Source organism: Astatotilapia calliptera, chromosome 8 (assembly GCF_900246225.1).
Source record: "Astatotilapia calliptera chromosome 8, fAstCal1.2, whole genome shotgun sequence".
Classification (NCBI taxonomy): Eukaryota; Metazoa; Chordata; class Actinopteri; order Cichliformes; family Cichlidae; genus Astatotilapia; species Astatotilapia calliptera.
The window spans coordinates 6692418-6715643 of NC_039309.1; the positions used below are offsets into that span (position 1 = coordinate 6692418).

General features: G+C 39.6%; 1 protein-coding gene across 1 annotated transcript in view; it reads right to left on the reverse strand.

Moving 5' to 3' along the window:
• Window positions 1–23226, reverse strand: part of sema4gb (sema domain, immunoglobulin domain (Ig), transmembrane domain (TM) and short cytoplasmic domain, (semaphorin) 4Gb) — a 54343-nt gene that overhangs the window by 28502 nt on the left and 2615 nt on the right. The window contains exon 2 of the mRNA XM_026178181.1: window positions 18744–19051. Coding sequence (XP_026033966.1) covers window positions 18744–18879 — 136 coding nt within the window. The 5' untranslated portion in view covers window positions 18880–19051. The remainder of the gene's footprint in view (window positions 1–18743; window positions 19052–23226) is intronic.

Sequence of the window (23226 nt, forward strand, 5' to 3'; positions counted from 1 at the left end):
AACGTTATAGCTTTGAACACAAAACACAGTGCCGGCATTTAACATTTTACAGATTTCCATGATAAAATGTCCAACTTAAAATGTAGGAAAAACAAACCTGTTTACAGCCTGTTACAAATAAAGTATTTTTTTTAGTAGTACTGTAGTAGTAATCTCTCTATTCATGACAACTCTGCAGGATTTGCAGCTCAAGAACCCAAATGTAAACTCAGAGTAACTATCATCAGAGTAAAGAAAAACCAGTTTTCAAAGAGGTATACTACAAACTAAGTTCAACATAGCCAGCTTTTTTGCATTAGCTGGCTTGACAAAGCCCTAAAACCCCATTTGAGATGACTGGTATCACTGTTGCCTCACAACAAGAAGTGCTGAGTTCAATTTCACCATCAGCCCAGGGTCTTTCTCTGTGGAGTTTGAATGTTCTCCCCATGTTTGCATGGCTTCTCTCTGGGTACTCCGGCTTCCTCCCACAGTCCAAAGATGTGCAGTTAGTGAGGTTAGGTTAACTGGTAACTCTAAATTGCCCATCAAGCAGGGCCTTCTGCTAAAGACTCAGTGAGCTCTCAATGCTACTGTTTATTTCTTAGATGAGGGCGGCTGCAGATTAAGGCTCTGAAATTTAGTTCTGCAAGTCTCCTTTATTAAAGAGTAACGTTTAATATCTGACTGTATCCAACTTAAAGATTAGACTTTAAATTGGATACACTTAAACATTAAATGTTACTGTCCAGTAAAAGAGACTTGGAAATCGATTTATTTTGTCAGCAGATCAAAGTGAAATTAATTTTATTGATTAAACAGGTGTTTGTCTTGGTGTGTGCTCTGTGTTTAAGCAGCTGCAGTTCCAGCAGTGTAAAAGTGACTTAGCAGCAGATGAGGTTTATTAACATTTCTGCGTCACTAGATTAATACAGTCCCATTTCCATGACAGTGCAATCCACAGTTTGTTCTTCATTCAGTGGTTTTAGTTAGGTACAGCTTAAAACTTGCAAAACATATTTGCCCAGAAGACAACGTGAAAACAATTAAGTCAAACCAAACACAAGACAGAAGATGGAAACGGTTCACTGCTGCTGAGGAAGGCCATAGGACAAGAAAGAAGACAACCAGCTATCAAAATAAAACAGGAAATCACAGAGTAACAATCTGTTGTATAAAGTAGAGTAGAGAAACGATTTATATGAATCAGTCCATTTACACATGGGGAAAAAATCACTAAAGAAAATGCACGACTCTAAAAGTGAATTACACATGCATTTTGCTAGCCAAGCAGGTTAGCCAACATAAGACAATCCACAGAAATGTTCCTGTATTTGTCAATGGAAAATCTACCTATGTAAGCAGTTTTTAAGATGTTAATAAACATATCAGTGAGATCCTACAGGTACAAACACTCTGAGACAAAAATGGCAAGTTTTTGTTGACGGGTAGGTTCAACTTTGTCAAGAACTCAAGAACTGTCAGAGCAGTTAAAAAAAACTGTCCCAGCTGAAACTGAAGTCCATGTTTATGTCATGCATAAACATGGACTCCAGTACATATACTCTCCCAGGCTGTGACTCATCTCCACTGTATCACACTACAGTATTAGTAATGCTTTTACTTCCCTAATTTACAATAACCATGATGATAATGAGGATGACAGCGAGTTTTCCAGCGTGTTTGATCTTGCATAATACAACATGATGAAAACTGGTTTGAGTTTCCCAACCATCACATGGAAGGCAATTTCTTCCCCACACAACTGTCTGCTTGCCTAACCATCACATGGACACACTGGGCGATGACAGCAGCTCTGCAGGAACCTATCGACTTCCTGGAAAACCAGAGACTGAGTCAGACAGCATCTTCTCTTTCTGCACAACCTTCCTTCTTATCAGCCTTTTTCTTTTTTTTTTTAACTGACAGTCAGACAACCACAGGGATGCTCTTACTGGTCAATAATTAGGTTATTATCATACCAGCTCCGTTATGGCTGTCAGGCTGATTATACGCATGAAGGCTGAGAAGATTGATGATGCACACACAGCTCCTGGTAGAGGAAATCCTTTAAAAAAAGTTTTAAAGCATTCATTCTTCCTTTTTTTTAAAGTTATGTTTAAAAAAAGACCAAATTTACTTTTAAAATATTTATTTTAAGCATAAATGTATAAATTAAAAAACTGTAATCCTCTGTAGCCACTGCTCTTCCAGTAATAGTGAATATTTCTAATTTTCTGTGAGGTAGTAGAAGACTGTTTTTAATGTCTATGTTAAGACACTGACAAGGAGTGTTGGAGTATGTTGGAGTGTAAGAAAGGTTTATAGAGTTCATGGTCTTGTTTAGACTTTGAGCATCTCTCTTAAAAGTGCATCCACACTGGAAGCAACATGGTGAGACCATAGAAAGTGCAACTTAAAGCGACTACAGTCAAATAACTACAAGCAGCAAAAGTGGGCCCGAGCATTTCTCAGCTTCCAGGTGAACGGCTGAAACAGCTAGCACTTGACATATGGACTGGGAGTAAATACATTGGATGGGTAACTAGGCAACCAGAGCCTGGAATGCAGCTGCAAAGAAATGTGCAATGACCTTAAAAGGTAATCTGAAAGGCATCAATTATCCAGGTGACTTCTGAGCAAGCTGCAATAAAACTAATCAAGGGCAATAAAATCTTTGATTCCATGGTGGAGAAGACAAGCTGATTTTGTACTATAAATGTACCCTTCTCAGTTTAACGAGAGCAGCTGACATTTGTTGCTGCACTAGCGCCTTAAGACTTACATAAATGAGTAGCCATAATACATAGTTTGTATGACAGCTACCTTAAATATTTAAATATTCAAACTTTACCTAAATCACATTACCTAAATTACTCATCACACTTAGCACATCAACCTCAGGAGCACCCCTGCAGGGGATTATTCAGCATTTTTTTGTCAGCAGTTTTGAAATCAAGATTGCACTTTGTCGGTTTGCATTGTTTTATGTAGTGTATAAAAGATGTCTGTGCAGTGTGAGCAATTTAGTATTTTGTGGAATATATAAAGTGTAATTTCCTAGGTGGGACAGAGAACTAATAAGATGCACTCAATCTTTTAACATTAACTGGACTCCAGGCACAGCTCTGTTTTTGTGCCGTGCACATTTTCAGAATGAGAGGATTTTACTTTTCAAAAGTCCTCCCACACATGCAGTTTTAATGAGACTTTACAGTTCAGTTTTTAAGTGTTACAAACAGGGAAGATTCTTTGAAATTCAATGCTTTTTTACTTTTTTCATTTTGATAATTCTTGTATGAGCTTTTACCGTTAAAGGCTTTTTGATGCTTTATTACCTGCTTACATACTAACTTAAAAAAACATATTCTTTGTTTTTCTCTGTGTAAATAACTCAAAATCGTAGTCAGATCTTCCAACCTCTTTTTTTATCTCTCACTAAACGGGAGAGCTAAACAAGTATGTTAATTATGATAGGTGCTGAAAACAGCTGAAATTTGATCATTTCGTTCCAGTAATTGGACTGCCTCATAGTTTATGTAAGATTTAAGTGATCGCATTCCTGCTTTCATTTCCTGCACCCTCAAACCTGTTTTTAGTGACTGCTATGAGGGCAAGAGCAGTAACTAAAAGTTTTAATAAATTGAGAATGATCCGTTTTTTGTTTCCAGAGTTCATTTCCATGAACTCAACTTTCCACGAACTTTATCAGCAACTATTGTAAAGCTACTGTAGCTATCAATGAAAGCCACGTGACTGTGTACCTCTTTTTTTTTTTTAAATCTTTTTTCAGCCTGTCAACTTTAGATTTGAGTGAGCAATGAGCATGTCATCCAACACAGGCAAAGGTCAGGACACGCCAGGAGGGGATTCATCTGAAGGGTAGATGAGGGCACTTTGGTAGGAAGGGCCAGGATTCACCCAGTAGGGTGTACACTCCACTGCACATGCAAATAATCTAAATATAATCTAAAAGAAATTGGGAACATCAGAAAACAAACTCATACATGAGATACATTCAAGAAGAAAGTGTGATAAAGAAAGAAACACAGTCACGCGCATTAAAAAATGCATGACATTAACAATTTCCTCCTCACGAGAACACTGCGTACTCTCCGAGATCATTTTTAAAGTAAGAGTTATGCAAACACAAAATCTCAACCCAAGGCAATGTAAAGAGCCCGCTACTCGTGACTCATCCAAGTAAGCAAAAGCCTTGGTTTCTATCTTATAAAAATAGTGACTGTATGATATAACAAGCACAGGGCTGATGAGAAGGACTGTGGTGACACAAAATGTCCCTGGGCTCAAGGCAGCAGAGGTAGAGTGACCTTGGTCTCAGATCTGGTATGACGCGAGCGGTTGCTATTTCATACCACTTGATCTTGAGTCCGAGGTATGAAAGAGAAACTTTTTCTTTAGTCTGAATCACAGAAATGAAAAATCAATTGGCAGCAATTACAGGAGTGCTCTAAACCCTATACTGACCCTTGATGTAGCTCCTCAGTTTATCTACTGTTTGAGCTTCTTAAGCTAGATTTATTCTAGCAAACAAAATTTGAGCACCAGGTGAGCTGGGCTTTAGTCAAAGCCTAAGCATGTCTCTCAATTGACCATATTAGGGATATCTAACCACTTACGTCCACTGACATCATTCAGACCCAAGAGTAGCAAAATACTTTCCCAAGACAAGAGTTGGGACCTCTTTGCTCACAGTGGTAACTTGTACGTACACTTATTGCAATTATTGAAAGTTAAAGTGTTTACTATGCGCATCCACCATTGTAACAGTACACACACTAACTGGCCATTTCATTAGGTTTGTTCAACTGACTTCTAACAAAAATTTCTCATGGCAGGAACTCTTTGCAATTAGGCATGCAGACTTCTTGTTCTTCTTTCAGCTACTGCCTTTGGGGGTTGGCACAGCAAATCATCTGCTTCTTTCTCACCCTGTCATGTTTGATTTGGCCAAGTTCTTTTGAGCAGGACACCCTCCATGACACAACCCTCCCCATTAATCTGGGCTTGGGACCCAGCCATGGGTCCACAGTTTTCAGGCCCCTCTTCTGTTGAACCAGCTTCCAGTTTGGATTCGGGAGACAGACACTATCTCTACTTTCAAGATTAGGCTTAAAACTTTCCTTTTTGCTAAAGCATATAGTTAGGGCTGGACCAGGTGACTCTGAATCCTCCCTTAGTTATTCTGCAACAGACGTAGGCTGCCGGGGGACTCCCATGATGCATTGAGTTTTTCCTTTCCAGTTACCTTTCTCACTCACTATGTGTTAATAGACCTCTCTGCACTGAATCATACCTGTTATTAATCTCTGTCTCTCTTCCACAGCATGTCTTTATCCTGTCTTCCTTCTCTCACCCCAACTGGTCGCAGCAGATGGCCACCCCTCCCTGAGCCTGGTTCTGCCGGAGGTTTCTTCCTGTTAAAAGGAAGTTTTTCCTTCCCACTGTCGCTAAAGTGCTTGCTCATAGGGGGTTATATGACTGTTGGGTTTTCTCTGAATCTATTATTATATGATCTACTGTAGAATATAAAGTGCCTTGAGGCGACTGTTGTTGTGATTTGGCGCTATATCAATAAAATTGAATTGAATTGAATTGAATTGAATTGGTGGGGGGGCAGCACGGTGGCACGGTGGTTAGCACTGTTGCCGCACAGCAAGAAGGTCCTGAGTTCAATTCCACCATCAGGTCTTTCTGTGTGGAGTTTGCATGTTCTCCCCGTGTTTGCGTGGGTTCCCTCCGGGTACTCCGGCTTCCTCCCACCGTCCAAAGACATGCAGCTTGTGGGGATAGGTTAATTGGATAATACAAATTGTCACTAGGTGTGAATGTCCGAATGAGTGTGAGAGCGAATGGTTGTTTGTCCCTGTGTGTTGGCCCTGCGACAGACTGGCGACCTGTCCAGGGTGTACCCCGCCTCTCGCCCTATGACAGCTGGGATAGGCTCCAGCGCCCCCCGCGACCCTGAAAAGGATAAGCGGAAGCGAATGGATGGATGGATGGATGAATGGGTGGGCCACAGTGGCTTGTGGAATTAATAAGACATGGTTAAGATAACCTGCTTAAGTTCAAGCTGAGCATCAGAATAGGAAATAAAGACAATTTTGATTGCGGTATTGTTGCTGGTGTCAGACAGGCTGGCCTGAGTATTACAGAAACTGCTGATCTATTGGGATTTTCCTCCATCTCTAGGGCTTACAGAGCATAGTCCAAAAAAGAGAAAGTATCCAGTAAGTGTCAGCTCTCTGCAGAAAAATGTCTTACTGATGCCAGTTGTCAGAGGAGAATGGATGTCATTGAGCTGATAGGAAGGCAACAGTAACTCAAATGCTGTAACCACTCATTAGAACCAGGTAAGCAGAAGAGCATCTGTGAACGCACAACATGTGAAGCAAGTCCACTTCTTTATGCCTAGTTTACTCATCTTCTGATCACTGCTTCCAACAGGATAATCTGTCATACCACAAAACTCAAATCATCTCATACTGGTTTCATGAAAATATTTTCTTAGTGGTTCTAGTGTATATTAGTTTACACATTCAACTAACAAGAAAAAATATCCCCAGCTTGATTGCATGAGGAGTCACAAATTCCTTGTTTGTTCCTTCAGGAACACCATCTGGTATCAAAATGTGTATATTTTTAATTTTAGTTAAATTTTCTGCCTCCCAAAAGCACTCCTTAGAAGAAGCAACATATTCTATATTACATTTGATTTGTTCTCAATGTAGAAATATAGATTAATGTAGTTTTCGATATTGAAAAATAAAAATCAAAAAATCATTATCACTAAGAGGATTGCTATGAATATCTATTTAGCAACACACACAGATGTCAACCTGCTGTTCCATGAAGCTGGCCATTATTTTATATCCGTAGACACACACAGAGAAACACACACACACATACAGAGAGACACACAATGTACCTCGTGCTTTGCTGCAAAATCAATGGGGAAATTCAACAGAGCACTGAGGTGTGCCAGAAACCTCTTAGCCTGCTGGCTGGTTTCTATTTACTGTTCATTTACTGTGTTTGAGTGTGTGTGTGTTTGCACATCAGTTCTTCTGACTCTTCAGAGTACACAGGTTTGATGAGGGGAAGAGGTCAAAATGCTCCTCAGAAACATCTGTCAGTGGTTACACAAACACACACATACTCTTCACGCTTATTTCACACATCATCTGCCTCCTGAAAAAGAGTAAAGACAACTCTATCAGTGACTCAGAAGATCTGAGGAGTGTGCGTTGTGTGTTTGCCAGAATGAGCGCGTTTTCGGCAGTTGAGCCATCACAGGTGGCGTAGCCAGATTGTGCGCAGACACACTTGTAATCCACCATGTGGGGTCCTGGATGATAGTAAATCCACTGTATGTTTGTATGCGTGTCTGTCACAGTCTGAGTGTGTGACTTCCTCTGTGACTCACCGATCGCTGCACCCACTGTGGCGAGCATGTGACAAACAAAAACGCACACGTGCTCACAGAAAATTTGGGAACAAAGGCTTGAAGGAAAGCCTGACTTGATTTCTTTGGACACTGTCAGCAGTGTCAGTTTCTTTCAACTCTATCCACATTATATAAGCAACTCTTTACTTCTTTACCACGGTCAAGAGTCAGCTACATGACTGTGTGTTATGTAAGCAATTATGCACAGAAGACCTTGTGCAAGAATAAAGGCAAAGGTTAAAAAAACAAAAAGTGAAGTATGTCGGCGTGTCATCTGCTGACTCCATTATTTTCTATATTATGATGTTTACCATAGGAAATTATTACAGGCAAATACAGAAGCTGTGCACAAACTGAAATATGCAATTTTAAAGTGTTTATTTAGTTTAAAAGACAATTAGCAGGTCTGTAAACTGCAGAATATACAATACCATCGAATCAAGATAATATTTTACCCATTCAGCCTGTTATTTCTTGGTGAGATGGGGGTGGTATTTTTTATTTTTTTGTTCCAACCATCTGCTAGTAGTTGACACTGTTGCTTTACCGACATAATTTTCAGTTTACTCAGAAACGATCGACTTGTTTATAACATGCTTGTTGACACCTTTTTGTTTCTACTTCTCTCATGGAAGAAGTTTGCCTTCAGGGATTTGACCGACAAAGTTGATGCAGGAAGTAATTTGTGGTAGATGCATGGGTTGGACACATGACTTTTATCCAGGAGACTGGACATCCAGGAGATCTTGTGCTTAAGAAAATTTTTCGAGACTTAGCTGACCACTTATTTTCAGTTTTTATTTTATTTTTCATTCTTAGCTGTCACTTGTAACAAGGCCACTTGGTTATGTTTAGAAAAGGTCAGACAAGGATTAGCAAAAGATCAGACATTCACGGATGGACACAGACCATTTTGCAAAGTTGAACACTTGTTGCTACCAAAGGGCAACCCCTAAAGCTTAAAAATGAAGTCAGCACAGATGTGACAGTACCTACAGGGCCTCTAGATGCCATATGATACATGTTTCAAAAGGGGCTCTATCTCCATACAAGGTCAAAATGTTCAAAACCACTTAAAAGCATGTTATTTTCCTCTTCTGATAGTAATAACTCAGCTACCAGGATAACGGTCTGTACTGTGTGGCTCAAAAAATCCAAGAAGAAGAGAAATTATTATATTTCTAAAGTCTGTTACTTAATACTAATTAGCTGGTATGTGTGTCTGTGGATCACACCTGTATGAATGTATTGATGCTAATATAAGTGAGCACTCTTCTTTCATCCGTAACTTCTGAACACTAAAGCTTAAAAATAAGAAGTCCCAAATCAGTGGGTGAGGTCATGTCACATGATTTATTATCTTGTGTTTTTGTCCACTTGTGCAGTTTCAGAATGGCTAAAAAGTTGGTTAAAAGATTAAGAAAACAACAGCGGAGCTTGCTTTAAAAAAAAGCATGAATGGGAAGCACAAACAATGGCTGCAGTGGGCAGTTTTCATTGTTTTTAACACTCTTTTTTACTATGTGGCAGCTAAAGAAAAACAGAAATAGAGCAAACTATAAACAAAATAAAAAAGAGCACCCGACACTGCCCTCAGGTTCAAGTGCACAGCTACAAGATGTGCACATGCATCTGTAAAATTTAGTACTGCACCTGCAGTTTCTTACCGCAAAAACAAGTTGGACATGGTTCATGATGTCCCTGGTCATAATTCTGACTTCTAAACACTGACAGAGAATTAACAGAAAAATAAAAGATAACAGATGTGCACACTTTCAAAGGGTCAGTATGCCCAGGTTTATTTTCTCTCATGGTTTTCTAGTGGTATTTAGCCATTTTATTTTTAATTGACTAAGATTTGAAGTACAAATCTCTCAGATTCTTCACAATTGCCTTTGCCTTCAGCTGAATAAAAGGTCAGTGGAGCTTCATACAAAAAGAAGCAAAATATGCAGCAGCAATTTATCTTTACAAGTGTCTGTCACTGTGACGAGCTGTCCTTGATATGCTGAATAATCCACACTGTTCACTGTCAGCAGCTTTTATTGGGACCAATTCCTTACAGGAGGAAGATCCAGTTCACAGTACTCTCTCCATCTGGTGTTTTTTCTACACCATATGGGTAGTGTGAATTGTGAAGTGCAGGAAAATTAGTATTTTTTTTAAACACAGCTGCTCATTAAATTGTGGCACATCACACTCCAGCCAATGGATTCTGTCAGTATGGTGACAGGTTTCCACTTACGCATGTCAAATCAAATTTGTTTATGTTTTAGTAATAACAATATTGTTTATGATGGTAATTACTTGTCAGAGCAAACTATTATGTGAATAAGAAAATCCATAGGACAAAGTGTAATTCATGCTGTAATAACTATTATTTATGTGCAATCCAAGACTGTAAAGTGAAGATTAGGCATAAGAAACAAAAACTGCATTTCCTCTAGTGTCTGTGAAGGTTCTCAGTCATCCAGGTCATTGTAGTCAGCTTGGAAAGAAAAGCGTCTGGACTTCTTTAAGTTGCTTGAAGACGTTTCACCTCTCATCCAAGAAGCTTCTTCAGTTCTAAGGTCAAATGGTGGAGAGTCCAAGATTTAAGTCCTAGGGGAGTGTCCCCCAAGAGGGTCATGAACTCCCTGATGATCCTCTACCTAATCACACGAGCCAAGGTATGAAAACAGGTGTAGGTCACAATCAGCCAAGGTTTCGGGTGAAACCTAGCCACACCCTATCATGTGATTTACTGAGGTCAAATGGCCCAGGATGTGAGTGGGCGTTAAGGCGTCTGGGAAAGGATCTCAAAACTGGATTATAGATGGCAGACAGTTGGTGTCGTAAGCCACCGTCTCTGTTCAAGGATGGCTGTTCGCAGCGGACATAGATGGCTTCTTTCACTCCTCTTTCAAACCATCTGTTTTCTCTGTCCAAAAGTAGTTAAAGGTGCAATGTCTTCAAGCAACTTAAAGAAGTCCAGATGCTTTTCTTCCCAAGCTCCTTAGATTTCCTCTAGTGGCCACTTGAGGTTGGTTCAAAAAGCAAGTCAATCGCCATAGACCCCCCCTTTAAAAATGCCCAATTTTAGAACACTAAGAGGCATATTTGAAGCCTTGTATGGTCTCTATAGGTTTCTCCCTTCATAAAAACTCTGACTGGTTTTCAGTCCAGATGAACAGAATCAACTTTTGAAGATTTACTTACCTGGATGATTGAGAATGCATTAAGACGTCTGACTGGGTCTTTCCTTATAAATCATTTGTTTGAATACTAGTGAGGCTTAAAATTAGGAACATGGCCATTTTGATTGACAAGTGTGCTTACACATGAATACTGTAGCTGTCATAGCCAAAAACTGTTCTTTAGTAAGCATTTTTTAGTAAACTATCTGGCTAATATGGCTTTCTGTGTTGTGCAGACTATCCAAGACAATCCATTTGTGGTTCACTTTTGTTGAGTGAAATAAAGTACTTTTTATCTGCACCAGTTAGCAGGTATCTGTCTGTGCACAGTATGCATATAGTTTATTTATGCAGCTTGCTTACCAAGTAAATTGTAGCACTCCAACATTTTTTCCAAATGTGGTCACTTCTTTTTCTTCAAAAAACAACATGGTTGTGGCCAAAATGCTACCAGTGAGGCTTCAAAATAGGTGATTTCATGCTGGCTAGAAATTTACAAAAATCGACCAAGTTTTAAGAAGTTTTATAATATGAAGAAAAATAGGCCTGTCCCGATCTGATGTGCATGCTTATTTTGCACATCAAAGTGGCAGTGGTATGTTTACCCCACTATTAATAATGACACAAATACAATACCTTGTCTTTAAAGCTTGTGTCAGAGCCAAAACTTTCATAAGACTTTGTCCAACCAGGGAGACTGCAGAATAAGATGAAGGAAAGCCAAGACTTTCATCTTAGATAAGATGGAAAAACATAACCCCACTCAAATGGTGGCAGTGTCATTGCAGGACTGGCACATCGGCCATCACTGAATTACTAATAAGGCCGTGTCTGAATCAGACACCAACACTATCAGAGGAGAAGAGGATCAAAGCACCATGTAAGCTTCAGGGATTTAAAGGGTCTAAGGCATAAAATGTCTCAACTGAGAACACCCCCCCCACCCCCCCCCCCCCCAAAAAAAGGTAACAGAAAATAACAGCAGAGATTAAACCTCTTTAGTTTGAGCAGTCTTGGTCTCGCTGATACAGTTTGTAAATCATCACTGTTATGCACAAGATGCAGCTGGTTAGACTAAGATATTAACAGACTTTGTTGAGCAGTAAATTGATGATCATTAGTGGTGTAATTACCATACTGGATGCAAAACAATTCATCTACACAGAAGCGTCAAGCTGGCAGGCTTTCTTACTGCCAATATCACAATAATGGTGCAATCTATAAGGAACCTTACTACCAAGACCTCTTGTTACATCCCAGCTCTCAACATAGTAACTTACAGTGCATCAATATTTCAGAACGGCATTACTTCAGGTCTGGTGGCAGAGGTAGGAAATGCCAAAGCACAAGCCCCATGGGCAAACAATTGAGTTCAGGACACAGTCAAGCATTAATCTCACTTCTAGGAGTGGAAAAATGCACTGTGGCCCACAAAAACAATCTATGTTTAGTTGTCAAACCTGCCCATAAAGGTTACAACGGTGGATTTCTAATGCTTAATGCATTCAGTATTTTTGCTTTCTTTTAAATGGAAAAGCTCCAATACCATTTCTATTTTCCGCTACAGTGATGTTTTATTAAGTCAATCACATGCATCATGGTCAAAATAACTATTTAGAAATATTCATATGGCAGCTAGTTTGATTAGCCAGAAGAAAGCTGTCTGGTTAGAAAAGCTAGTCTAGTCTCTGTTTACTTTTAGTCTCTTTTAGAAGAGCTTTTAGCTATGTTTCGTCTCGACAAACTGATAAAGGAACTCATCAAATCAGCAGCAACCTCATCTGTCTGCTGTGTGGTGCTGAGCAGGGACAATGGATTTATCAGCAACTCCCACTAAAGACCACTGCCTAACATAGCTCAAAATCGAACTATAATTGAAGGAGCCTCTGTCCCTGTGCCAGTTCTTCACTCTTCACTATCAACCTCATCCTCACACTTGATCTGTATGTTACTGTGCGTGAGCTTTCACATATTTGGTGGTTTTCAGTTGCTGTCCACACAGGGAAATATCATCAAGTTTCTGACACCTTTCTAACAGCACATCAGTGACTAGCTCTTGGTTATCATAAACTGTGTGCAAACATATTGCCACCAAACGTAACATTTCTTTTTGGGATGGCATCTTTAATAACTATAAACTAACTTGTCTTTTAGTTGTATGGCTGTGGTTCAGGTGACAGATAAGGTTGTGTACTAATTGGAAGATAATGGTTTAATCCCTGGCTCCCTGAGTCTGGGTCAAACTACCCTTGGGCAATATACTGAACCCTGATACATGATGCATTTATCCAAGCAAATGAGGGCATATAAAAAGTGCTTAGGTTAATGAGGCTTGGAGTAAAAAAGTGCTTTAATTGCTGAAATGGAGTAGAACAGCACTGCAGAAAAACAGTCGATGGATCTTAGTATTTTAATAAAGCAACCAACTACAGAGAAATTAAGAGTTAAGAATGCCTGGTTTGGCTAGCAGTAGTCCTCTCTGTTCCTCAGGCAGATCAGTTTTCTTTGTTACTCCAAGAGACAAGCTGCAAGCCGCAGATGGTGTGTTCAGCACAGGCATATTTTAAATAGTCTGCATGATAAAGGTTGATAAAAGTAAGATAAATGCACAAAAACAAAGAAATGAAAGATCTAAAAAGATCCAAAGTTGAAAAGAAAGCTGGGTTATACTCTCAGGGTTTAAAAAACTCACTTTAAAAAAAACCTCCTTCAACATAACATTAACTCTTTTGTTTTAAAATAAGACCAATATTTGTCTTTTTTTTATTTTTTTTATTTCTGGACTCTACTAGAGCAGTAGAATTCTAAATAATCTTTATCTATTTTATACAGAGTCTTGTTGCCAAGGCATCCTCTGAAACAAGTTTTATCTTGTCTGCCTATCAGACAACTTTCTTCTGATTTACTGCTCCTCAAAACCACAAGGTCTGAACAACAGATGGGGCTTCCATGCTCGCAGCCAGAGATTTAGATGACCATGTTAGGGATATCCCCTCTCATTATGATGGGAGCCAAGAGTAAAAAAAACTGTCAGAAATCAAGGAACCTCCTTATTTGAAACCCTGGCCATGTTTAATACGAGCATCCACTATTTAAATAGTGGATGAAAATAGTGGGGCCATTTTAACATCAAGAAAGGAATTAAGTATTAAATAGTATTTATAGATTCATCTCAGTATTGGATAAAAAAAAATCATGTATCAGAATTATTTCTTTGCTTGTTTGCCTTTGGTGGCCTTTTCGATGTACCTGTTCTCACCAAGAGAGCATAAAGACCTCTTCTGTCATTTTCTCTCTTATATACATATCCAAGCGCTCTCTCTGTGATACATCATGTCCTTCTCCTCCCACTCATGCAGCAAACCAGTAAAGCATACTGTAAATTAATGAGCGCCAGCAAAGAAAAATAATATCAATCCTCCCACAGATAGTGACACCCACATATCATCAAAAGGAGAAGAAACTTCCCTTCCCCCGTCCTCCCCGCTGACATGTCTCAGTGAGGAAAGTGACAGGAGATGCATGTATGCAGGATTTTTACATGGCACTTAATAAGCTTCCCCCTACATGACACACACAAATATGCAGCACACATTCGCAGGGCATGCCCTAAGAGTGATGAAACGCATGCTGACACACGTGCACGTTCTGCACTCTCACATGTACTCACACGCCTTCCCTGATGATTAGAAACTGGGTCAAGGACAACTTTCTGTGAGGGCAAGGAGAAAAAGAAAATCTGTAATGACAGACGGGCTCAGGCTACAGCATAGAAAAGTGCCCGCAGTAAGAAGAGTATGTATGATTTATAATCCTAGGCACAGTCAGAGATGTGTAAATGAATTGTCACAAACTTGACCACTGTGAGGACAGAACACAGATAAGTTCTTCCACTGTGCATTTACAGAACCTGGTCAAAATGTGCCTGATGGGAACAACTGCTGTTTGCAGCTGTGTTTGTGCTTCACTAAACAGAAGACTCTGTAGGTGAGCCTGGGGTGAGCTTGTTCTCTTGGCCTCAGTTAATGTTATTTTCATGACTTAAGCACAAGGTGTCCTTAGGCAGGTTACAGCATTAGTGAGGGATCACTTCCAACTTGTCACTTTTCAATTATGCTACACCAAACCACTCTTTTTCCAAACCTAACAAGATAGTTTGTAGTGTCAAAACATAAAAAAGTCACCAAAGCCACAGGACACCTTGCACATAGCAGGAAGATACAGGCAGTACCTGCCCAGCATGAGGAGATAATAGTGAGCCTGAAGAACAAATATAACACTGCATTCTGCAGTGGAAAGTCAGAGACTGACATTATTTTCAGCTTCTACGGTGCCTCCAGGTTTGATTTGCTGCTTTTCAAAACCAGCAAATATTCACCAACAGACCTGTACTCCATGAGTTGCAATAATAGCTTAATTATACACCCAATTCCAAAAATTCATCCACCCATTCTCTTCTGCTTATCCAATTCAGGGTCATGGAATTGGATAAGCAGGTGCTGGTGGTGCTGGAGCCTATCCCAGTCTATCACATGTAGAGAGACAACCACTTGCACTCAAATTCACACCTATGGGCAATTTAGAATCATCAATTAACCTAACCCCACTAACTGCATGTCTCTGAAATGTGGGAGGAAGCCGGAGTACCCAGAGAGAACCCACACAAACACAGGGAGAACATGCAAACTCCATACAGAAAAAGCCCAGACAGATGTTGGAAGCAAACTCAGGACCTTTTTGCTATGATTCAACAGTGCTAACCACTGCACCACCATGCTGCCCTAATTCCAAAAATGCCATTTTCTAATCATCAGGGGAGATGTGTTAATAGAAGCACGATGCAATGATTTAAAAATCTAATTTTATTCACAATAAAATATCAAAAGTTTAAACTGAAGCATTTTACTAGTTCTCAAAAAAGTTGGGCCAGGGACGACAAAAGAGGGACAGAGAGGCAGTAATTCTCAAAAGTTGTCATTATCCTGGGTCTTTGACCCAGTGTTTGAGTGTTCCTTTGGATTTGTCATTTACTTCTTTGAAAGCATAAGTTAATTATGTTCTAGTGTCTGAACATATTATTTTCAGGTGCCGCTGAGTTTGTATTTATAGTTCTGGATTTCTGGTTCATGTCTGTCCTAGTCTCATCTCTGCATTTTGTTATTTCTTCAGTATGGTCACGTCTCCATATCTGTTTCTGTCCCAGTATCAAGCCCATGTGTCTTAGTTTGTTTCTCAGTGTGTGTTACTTCCTGCTTTACTTTGAGAATCTCCTGTCTCGTGTGTATTCTGTTCAGTTTTGCTTCCCTTGTCTCATTTGTCTGGATTAGTGTCAGCTGTGTTCCCACCTGTGGCCTCTTCCCTCGTTATCCTGCTTGTGTATATATTGTCTGCATTTCCTTCTGTCCTCCCTTGCAATATGGTATCCTTGTGTCAATGGTTTGAGTCTCCTAGTATTGTTTTTTGTATTATTTTGTACTTCAGTTTAATAAAACCACCTATTATTTTATTCCCTACATTCCGAGCACTGTGTTTGGGTCTTACCTGCACCAGGCATACCATCCCAAATTTTTGGGAACTGGGTTTGTATATAGTTTAGATAAATAGTTTCACAACCCAGCTCTTAACATAAAATGGAGACCAAAACTAGAAATTTAAAAAGCACGAGTCTCTAATTTAAATGACTAAATTGATTAAAATAAAATGTACAGATTGGAGCAGCAAGGAGATTATGATGGTGAGAGGTGGTGGTCCTCTCCAAACCAACCCAGGCACGCCTTCATCCACATCTTATTAACAGCTTTTAGCCAAACATAAAAATCGTTCATCCAAGCAACTTTAATTCCACAGCAATACAGCAGCTAAGTCTGAAGTAGGAAAGGACAAACACATACAGCTGCAGAGACTCCTTTATTTAGAGATGGTGGCTAAATTAATTTTGCATGCATTCCCGTCTGATGAGCACTCAACAGAGCAAGCCCTTTTCATTTGTTTGATAAATAACCAAAAGATATTCGTAGTCTGGTCAGTGCTTCACCTCCCAGTAGTTGCAGTAAATAGCTCCACAACGGTTTCTTTATTCATTGTTCTTCAGTGTACTTTTCTCAACCAATCAGTGCACTTTGAAGCAAAGCTCAGACCTTAGACCTCTCTCTCCAGCAAACAAAGTAATCATCCACTCAGTTCGGATCAAGAAAATGCACCACAGAACCGGGAACAAATACACAACCAGCTTCTGCTGTGTTACAGTCGCTCTCAAAGTTATTGTGATTCAGAACATCAAGCAGCACATCCTCCCATCTCCAAAATATCATCTCACCCTGCAATACTCTCAATAGCACTTATGACACCAGAGAGCTCGGCTAGCAATACAGCCGGCCCTGTTAACTCCACCCGCCCGCTAATAATACTCATCCTCGGAGGACCGAAGAGGAGAAAAGTGGAGTGGGGTGGAGTGGAGGTAAGAGCACCAGCCCTTACTGTTTGTCTGTGCTGGAGTTCCCTTCTCACTGCAGCTGGCTTCTGCTGCAGTAAGTGAGGAGAGAGGGAGGGTAAAGGTGAGCTGGTGGGAAGTAAGAGGTGGAGGTGTAAGGAAGACGTGCTGATGGTGTGTGTAAATACCCACTGTGTGCCAAAACACACCTATTCAGCAGTATTTTCTGCACAGACAGTAATCAGGTCTAACGTGCTCAGGTCCTCTTTTATGGAGGCTTCTTGTCTATTGTTTCATTAGAAGTGTTTGCTGAGCTGTGTGATCTAGGACAGGGCATGAGAGAGGCGATTAATAACTCTGAGCATGAAGGAGCTGTCTTTGGGGCCAACTGCAAAAACTGTGCCACTTCCGTAACAGGGAGGGGAGGAAGCAGTCGGAGCAGTAGCAAATAAGGACAGCGATCTGTTAGCTGGGTTGTGCACATGTGTTTGTGGATCCATCTGGAAATACACTGTATTAATGGAGTTTGTCCCTGTTCATACTTTTTTGTGTTTCTTTTTGTGTATCTGGTCTCTTTTTGGATGATAATCATGCTGCAAAGTGTTATTTTATGCCAGTTTAAAGATAATATCAATATTGTAACTGCGAAAATAAAAATAGTATGTGGCTTTTTCCGCCTAAAAGCAAGTGTAAATTGTTCTTTTAGACATTAAATCTTGGTCAGTCCTACAAATTGAGAACCATCTCAAAATGTGTGATGGCCTCCGTCTTAGGTAATCTGTGGAGAGATGTGAATGACAACTCTGTCTCCCCAGATGTCCATGAACTACTCATGCCAACACCATAGTAATCTGATTTGGCACACCTGGTCTAGGATAAAAATCCTTCAGCTGAAATCTCAGCTTCATCTATGTGATCGTACACTCTGGTCTAGATTATGTTACTCCACAGTTGGCAGCCTCACCATACCACTGATGAACATACTTCACATTTCATTTGCTTTCTTGTTTATTTTCTTTTTTACTGGTTACAGTAAATGCTCATATTAGCCACCAACTCTCATGCCTTTCCATTTCTGGTTTGGCCTTAGAGCTGGGTCATGACTGACCGAAGCCAACTGCTGTACAATGGGATTAATAGGAGGTGGAATAGCTCCCCTAGCTCAACACAGCCATTATGCTTTCGGGGATGAGAACAGGATGTCTTCTGCTGCTGTTTATTCAGGGAGTTATGCTGGGGGGCAAAACTTGAGCTCCATATTTTTTGGCCAGTATTTGTTTATATTTTGGCCAACCATTTATGGCCAACCATTTAAGGATGCTAAATCATCTTTTAGTTTGTAATCCTTGTCTGCAATGTACCCCTTGTTGTACAACAACCTTAATTGGATTATTTTGATAAAAACATAAAAATCACGCCATGTTCTGGAGCTTTTTTTATGATCTTTAAGGAAATTTGCGGGCCAGCATATACAAATGTAAATAACGATTTTTTTAACATTTGTATGTATGATCAGATTAGGATAAAAAGGATCATCCATTTCCTGATAATCTGATTAAATCTTTAACTAATATTAAAAAAAATTGTTTTGGAAGATTAAAATTATCTCCTTTTTACCACTAACCCCCCTGTACAGAGCTTTAATCACAGTTTAAGACTTTTAATTTAAAAAAATCTGCTTGATCCTCACCTTTTGAGAAGACGGTAGTTCTCGCAGTGACATCCAGGTCCAAGGATGGGCTGAACGGAAAGGCCCACAGCTGTGATAGTCGGTTGAAAAACATCAGGGGCAGCAGGAGGAGTAGGAAGGGCTTGACTGATCCCATGATTAACCTACAGACCTGGGTCCAAGCAGAGACTTGCTTGTGCTCACTGTTTATTGTATGCAAAAAATAAATAAATAAATAATGAAATAAATGTGCAAAGCGTGTATCTTCAGGCCCAGCAGCAACCAGGCGCAGACTCTTTGATTATCCTCCAGCTGAGAACACACTGAGTCTGTGCAGAGAAAGAGAAAAACAATGTGTATTACTAAAAGAGATGTGATCCTGAATACCAAACTAGATGCGGCTGTCAAAAGGTGGTGATGGATTTCACTCATTTATGAACAAAACAAACGTTTGCAGGACAAGGACTCCACCACCCAAGTGGATATATTGCGCTGGACTAATTGAAAGATTAAAAGGATGTCAAAGTGCCAGAAATGTACTTGTTATGCGGCAAATCAACCCAGCTATTGACTGGCCCTTCTTTAGTGGGCAATAAAATAGTATTAAAATAAATCTCATTCCTGCGATGTCTGAAAAGTACATTTAAATCAGTGTGGTGCATTTACGAGTGTAGTATGGAAAGTAGAAAAATTATAATCACAAAATATTTTGCAGGATTTTACAACACAAAGATTATTTGGGTGGACAATCCAGGTACAGTAAGAGCTGCCCAACTATATTTGCCACTAATTTCAGGTATTTAAATGTATCTGTACAAGATAAATCACTTCAATCCCACATAATTCAGCTGGTTCTCCAGAAACGATCTTGTCCCGTGATCAGTCGGACTTCTAATCCTCCATTTTTACTGTTCTCAAGATCTGCTGTGGAGAATGGGATTCGTGTGCTGCTATGCTGTGCTCACTGAGGCTGCAGGGTAGAACAAGGACTATGATCACCATCATTACTCCAAGATTGTAGAGCTGCAGTGTGTCCATCTCCACAGAGAGACACTCTGCTTGGAATCCAATCCACTAGCTGAATATTGCTACATTTTTTGCACACACTACCTACGATAGATAAAATCTAATTCTGTAGCAAATACATGTGTGTTTGTGTGTGTGAGAGAGAGAGTAAATATATTTAATTACTTTATAGTTAAGGTGTAGATAGATGGTAATAGGAAACTACTAGGAGGTCATGAAACATGATGCTGAACCTGATGCCTACCAGGAACCACATGAATGATGTGTGATATTTCAAAACGTCATCAATGAACTTTAATGAAGAGGCGGCGTGCATAAACTTTCTCACTTGACAGCATGAGCACGAAATTACTTGCTGACATGCATCACTGCTCTCTGATTACAACCAATTAGCCAAAGAGAAGGACTAAGGTGCTGTTACGTAGCAGACCATTTAAAGAAAAGTTTGGAGAGTTAAATAATGCGCCTGCGTGATGTGATCTTGCAACACACATCTCTTAATTAGCTGGGTGCAGCATGATGGATAATCTAGAGATTAGGCCTTGTGCCATCAGCGCAATCTTCGCCTGGCTGCCCGTTCCCTGGCACTGTCACCGATCAAAGGGTCTACGCTGTGAATCACACTCTGCTGCGCAGTGACACTGGAGAATTCCCAGCTTTAATCTCCACGGCTGCCGCTGCTGCAAATCACTCCCAGCATGAAGCACAATGAGGTTGATGACCTTTCAGTTATAAGTTAGGGTGCTAATCCCTGGAACCAAACTGTAAAATGATAAAGCAGGAGATGAGATGGTGAAAAATTATGATGCATTTGTTTATCCAGATATGTGTACTCAGTATTGATGGTTTGGATTTAAGAAATAAAACTTAATGTCAAACAAACATCCCAAACACACCTACAAGATGTTAGGCTCAAGTGAGGAGCTCTACATATTTTCAAAGCTGTAGGCCTATGTTTTTTTTTATCAAGATTATGTTTTTAAGTAGGAGATAAATCATTAAACTGTAGTTTCATACCATATCTAATGATAGCAACTGAGCAAACCGATGTTGACTGGCCTCCAGGAAAACTTGGTACGTAAATCTTAAATTAAAATTACTTTGTTTTCAAGGTTAAGAGAACACATGCTCAAATGGTGAGACCAGGAATATGTTCATCTGCATGAAATAGACTTCAGGTATGAAAATGAATTCTTTTAACACCTTTGTAATATCTCAGTTTAAAAAAGTGAAGACTGAACAATGCTGAAATGACTTTAAAAAAGCATTAAAACCATGTTGTAGTAATTGTTGCATCAAATTGCCACACATGATGCAGTAAACTCTTAGTCAAACAAAAACAAAAAATTTAAAGGCATAATTTTCATCTGTCACTATTTACTGTCCAGTGCTGATACCGCTAAAGTTTCGGTATCAGCACTTAAAACAGCCAATAATTTAAAATGTAAAAACTAAAGAAGAGATGCAAAGAAACACCCTTCAACCATGTTGTAAGTGTTGATGTTGCATAGTTTTTCAACCAGAGGGTTCTTTGCAACTTCCTGCTTGGCAACATGTGTTTGGAACTCCACAAGCACATGAACCTGCTGATCAGATCAGCTGATCTGAGCTGAGTGGAGCCAACGCTTTGCTGACATCACAACTGCAGCCTTCCAAAACCTCCTCTGGCATTAATGCAGCACAAAAACTGAATGCCAGAAGCTTCATGGCATGAGCAGCTCCTGTAGGTGTAATGCATAAGTGGCCTACTTTATTCTTCAAAGTCTATTTGCTTCTGATACTAGTCTTTGTATTTATCTATGGTTTCTGTCAACTGTTGCTGTGCTTCATACATTCTGTAAAAGGCAGTCTAAATCAGAAGTTGGCTTTATATGATGACAGCCGTAAGAGATTTTAGCACTGTGCTCTTAGAATTTGTCAAATTCACATCCTTGTTTGAAAAAAAAGAAGTAGAACCAAAACAAAAAGCTTTTTTCCCAGTCCACACTACTTCTTTTAAAATTGTCATTACCCAAAATGAATAACACTCCATTGAGAGATTATAGTCAAAATTTTTGCATTTTTAAACTTTTACACTCAGCTAATGCTGACATCATTTGTGACATTTGTTTTTATCAGTCTTCACAGCTCCCACTAGAAAACTTTTTCACGCACACTTTCGTGCTCACAAAAGCCTGTAAGCACACTTTGATGTACAAAATCGGCGCGGTTCCCCTTCGATATTGCAAGCGAGGGGAGAGCAACAGCGCAACATGTGTCTTGTTTGATAGCTGCTCCAAATGCTAAGAACCTCCAGAATCATGCTCTGACAAAACTGCAGATGAAGGCATAGTGAGAAGCTCTTTGTCCTGTTTTTGTCAACTGCTGTCCTCGTGTAACACACAGCAAACGCACCATTGTCTCAACACATCTGCATTGGCGTGTTTGTGTGTCCTGCCCACAATGGTGTTGACACCAATGTGTTCCCACTTATGAAAGCCTGATAACTCCAAGAGGGAAAGGTAAACACATCTGCCTTGGCAGTGACACGAGCAATGTGACATGAAGACAAGAGGAACTGCACAAAAGAGCAGGCGGTGACAAAAACACCTTGTACTCAGTTTATTGATCCAAAGAGCGGGACAGGTCTGATGGGAAATTTTAACCCAGTTTCTATAACCACAGGTCTCTTGCAGCTGGTGCCCATCAAAAAGATTAAGTCGTCACTCCAGAGTATGAAATATATAAAGAATGATGCAGCTGTTTTCCATTGAGACTAATATGCAAAACACCTAGCCTGACATTTCTGCAGATCAATAAAACAGGTGAGCTATTTTTGGTTTTCCTTTCAACTGATGCCACTTGAAATGCCAAACACACTCTCATTCCTTTGATAGCTGCAGTGATTTTAATGGGCTTATATATTATGTGCTATATGCTATATTTAAATATTATATTTATACTTTTTTTTTTTTTTTTATCTCAAAGCATTGAGTGCCTGGCATACAGAGGAGCCATAAATGAGATTACTGAAGTTCACCCTGTGGTGTTCACTGTGATGTGGATACAAATATAAATAATTTGCCTCTGTTTACACTGCAAATATATAGAAGTAAGAACTTTTTATGTTCAGGTCATGCAATCACACTCACAAATAAGAATATGAAATTACTTCTTGAAGCTCTAAATAGAAAGTGATTTTAAACATCTAAAAATTACTTTTTTCTGGCTTGTACTACTTGATCTACCACTACATGGAGTTTGATAACAGATATTTCACAAGATGAAGCATTAGTTCAGGGCTTTCAAGATTTTAATGAAATAACACCAGTTTTAATGTGAACGGCAGATCAATTATCAGGGGGGGAAATCACATTTTGTCATACAGGGAAATTACCTTTCAACTAATAAAACTGTTTGATTTATTCTAACTTATTTCCAACCACTATCACAGAAAAAACACCTTGTTATGAAGCTTACAGCTTATGTACAGTATTTT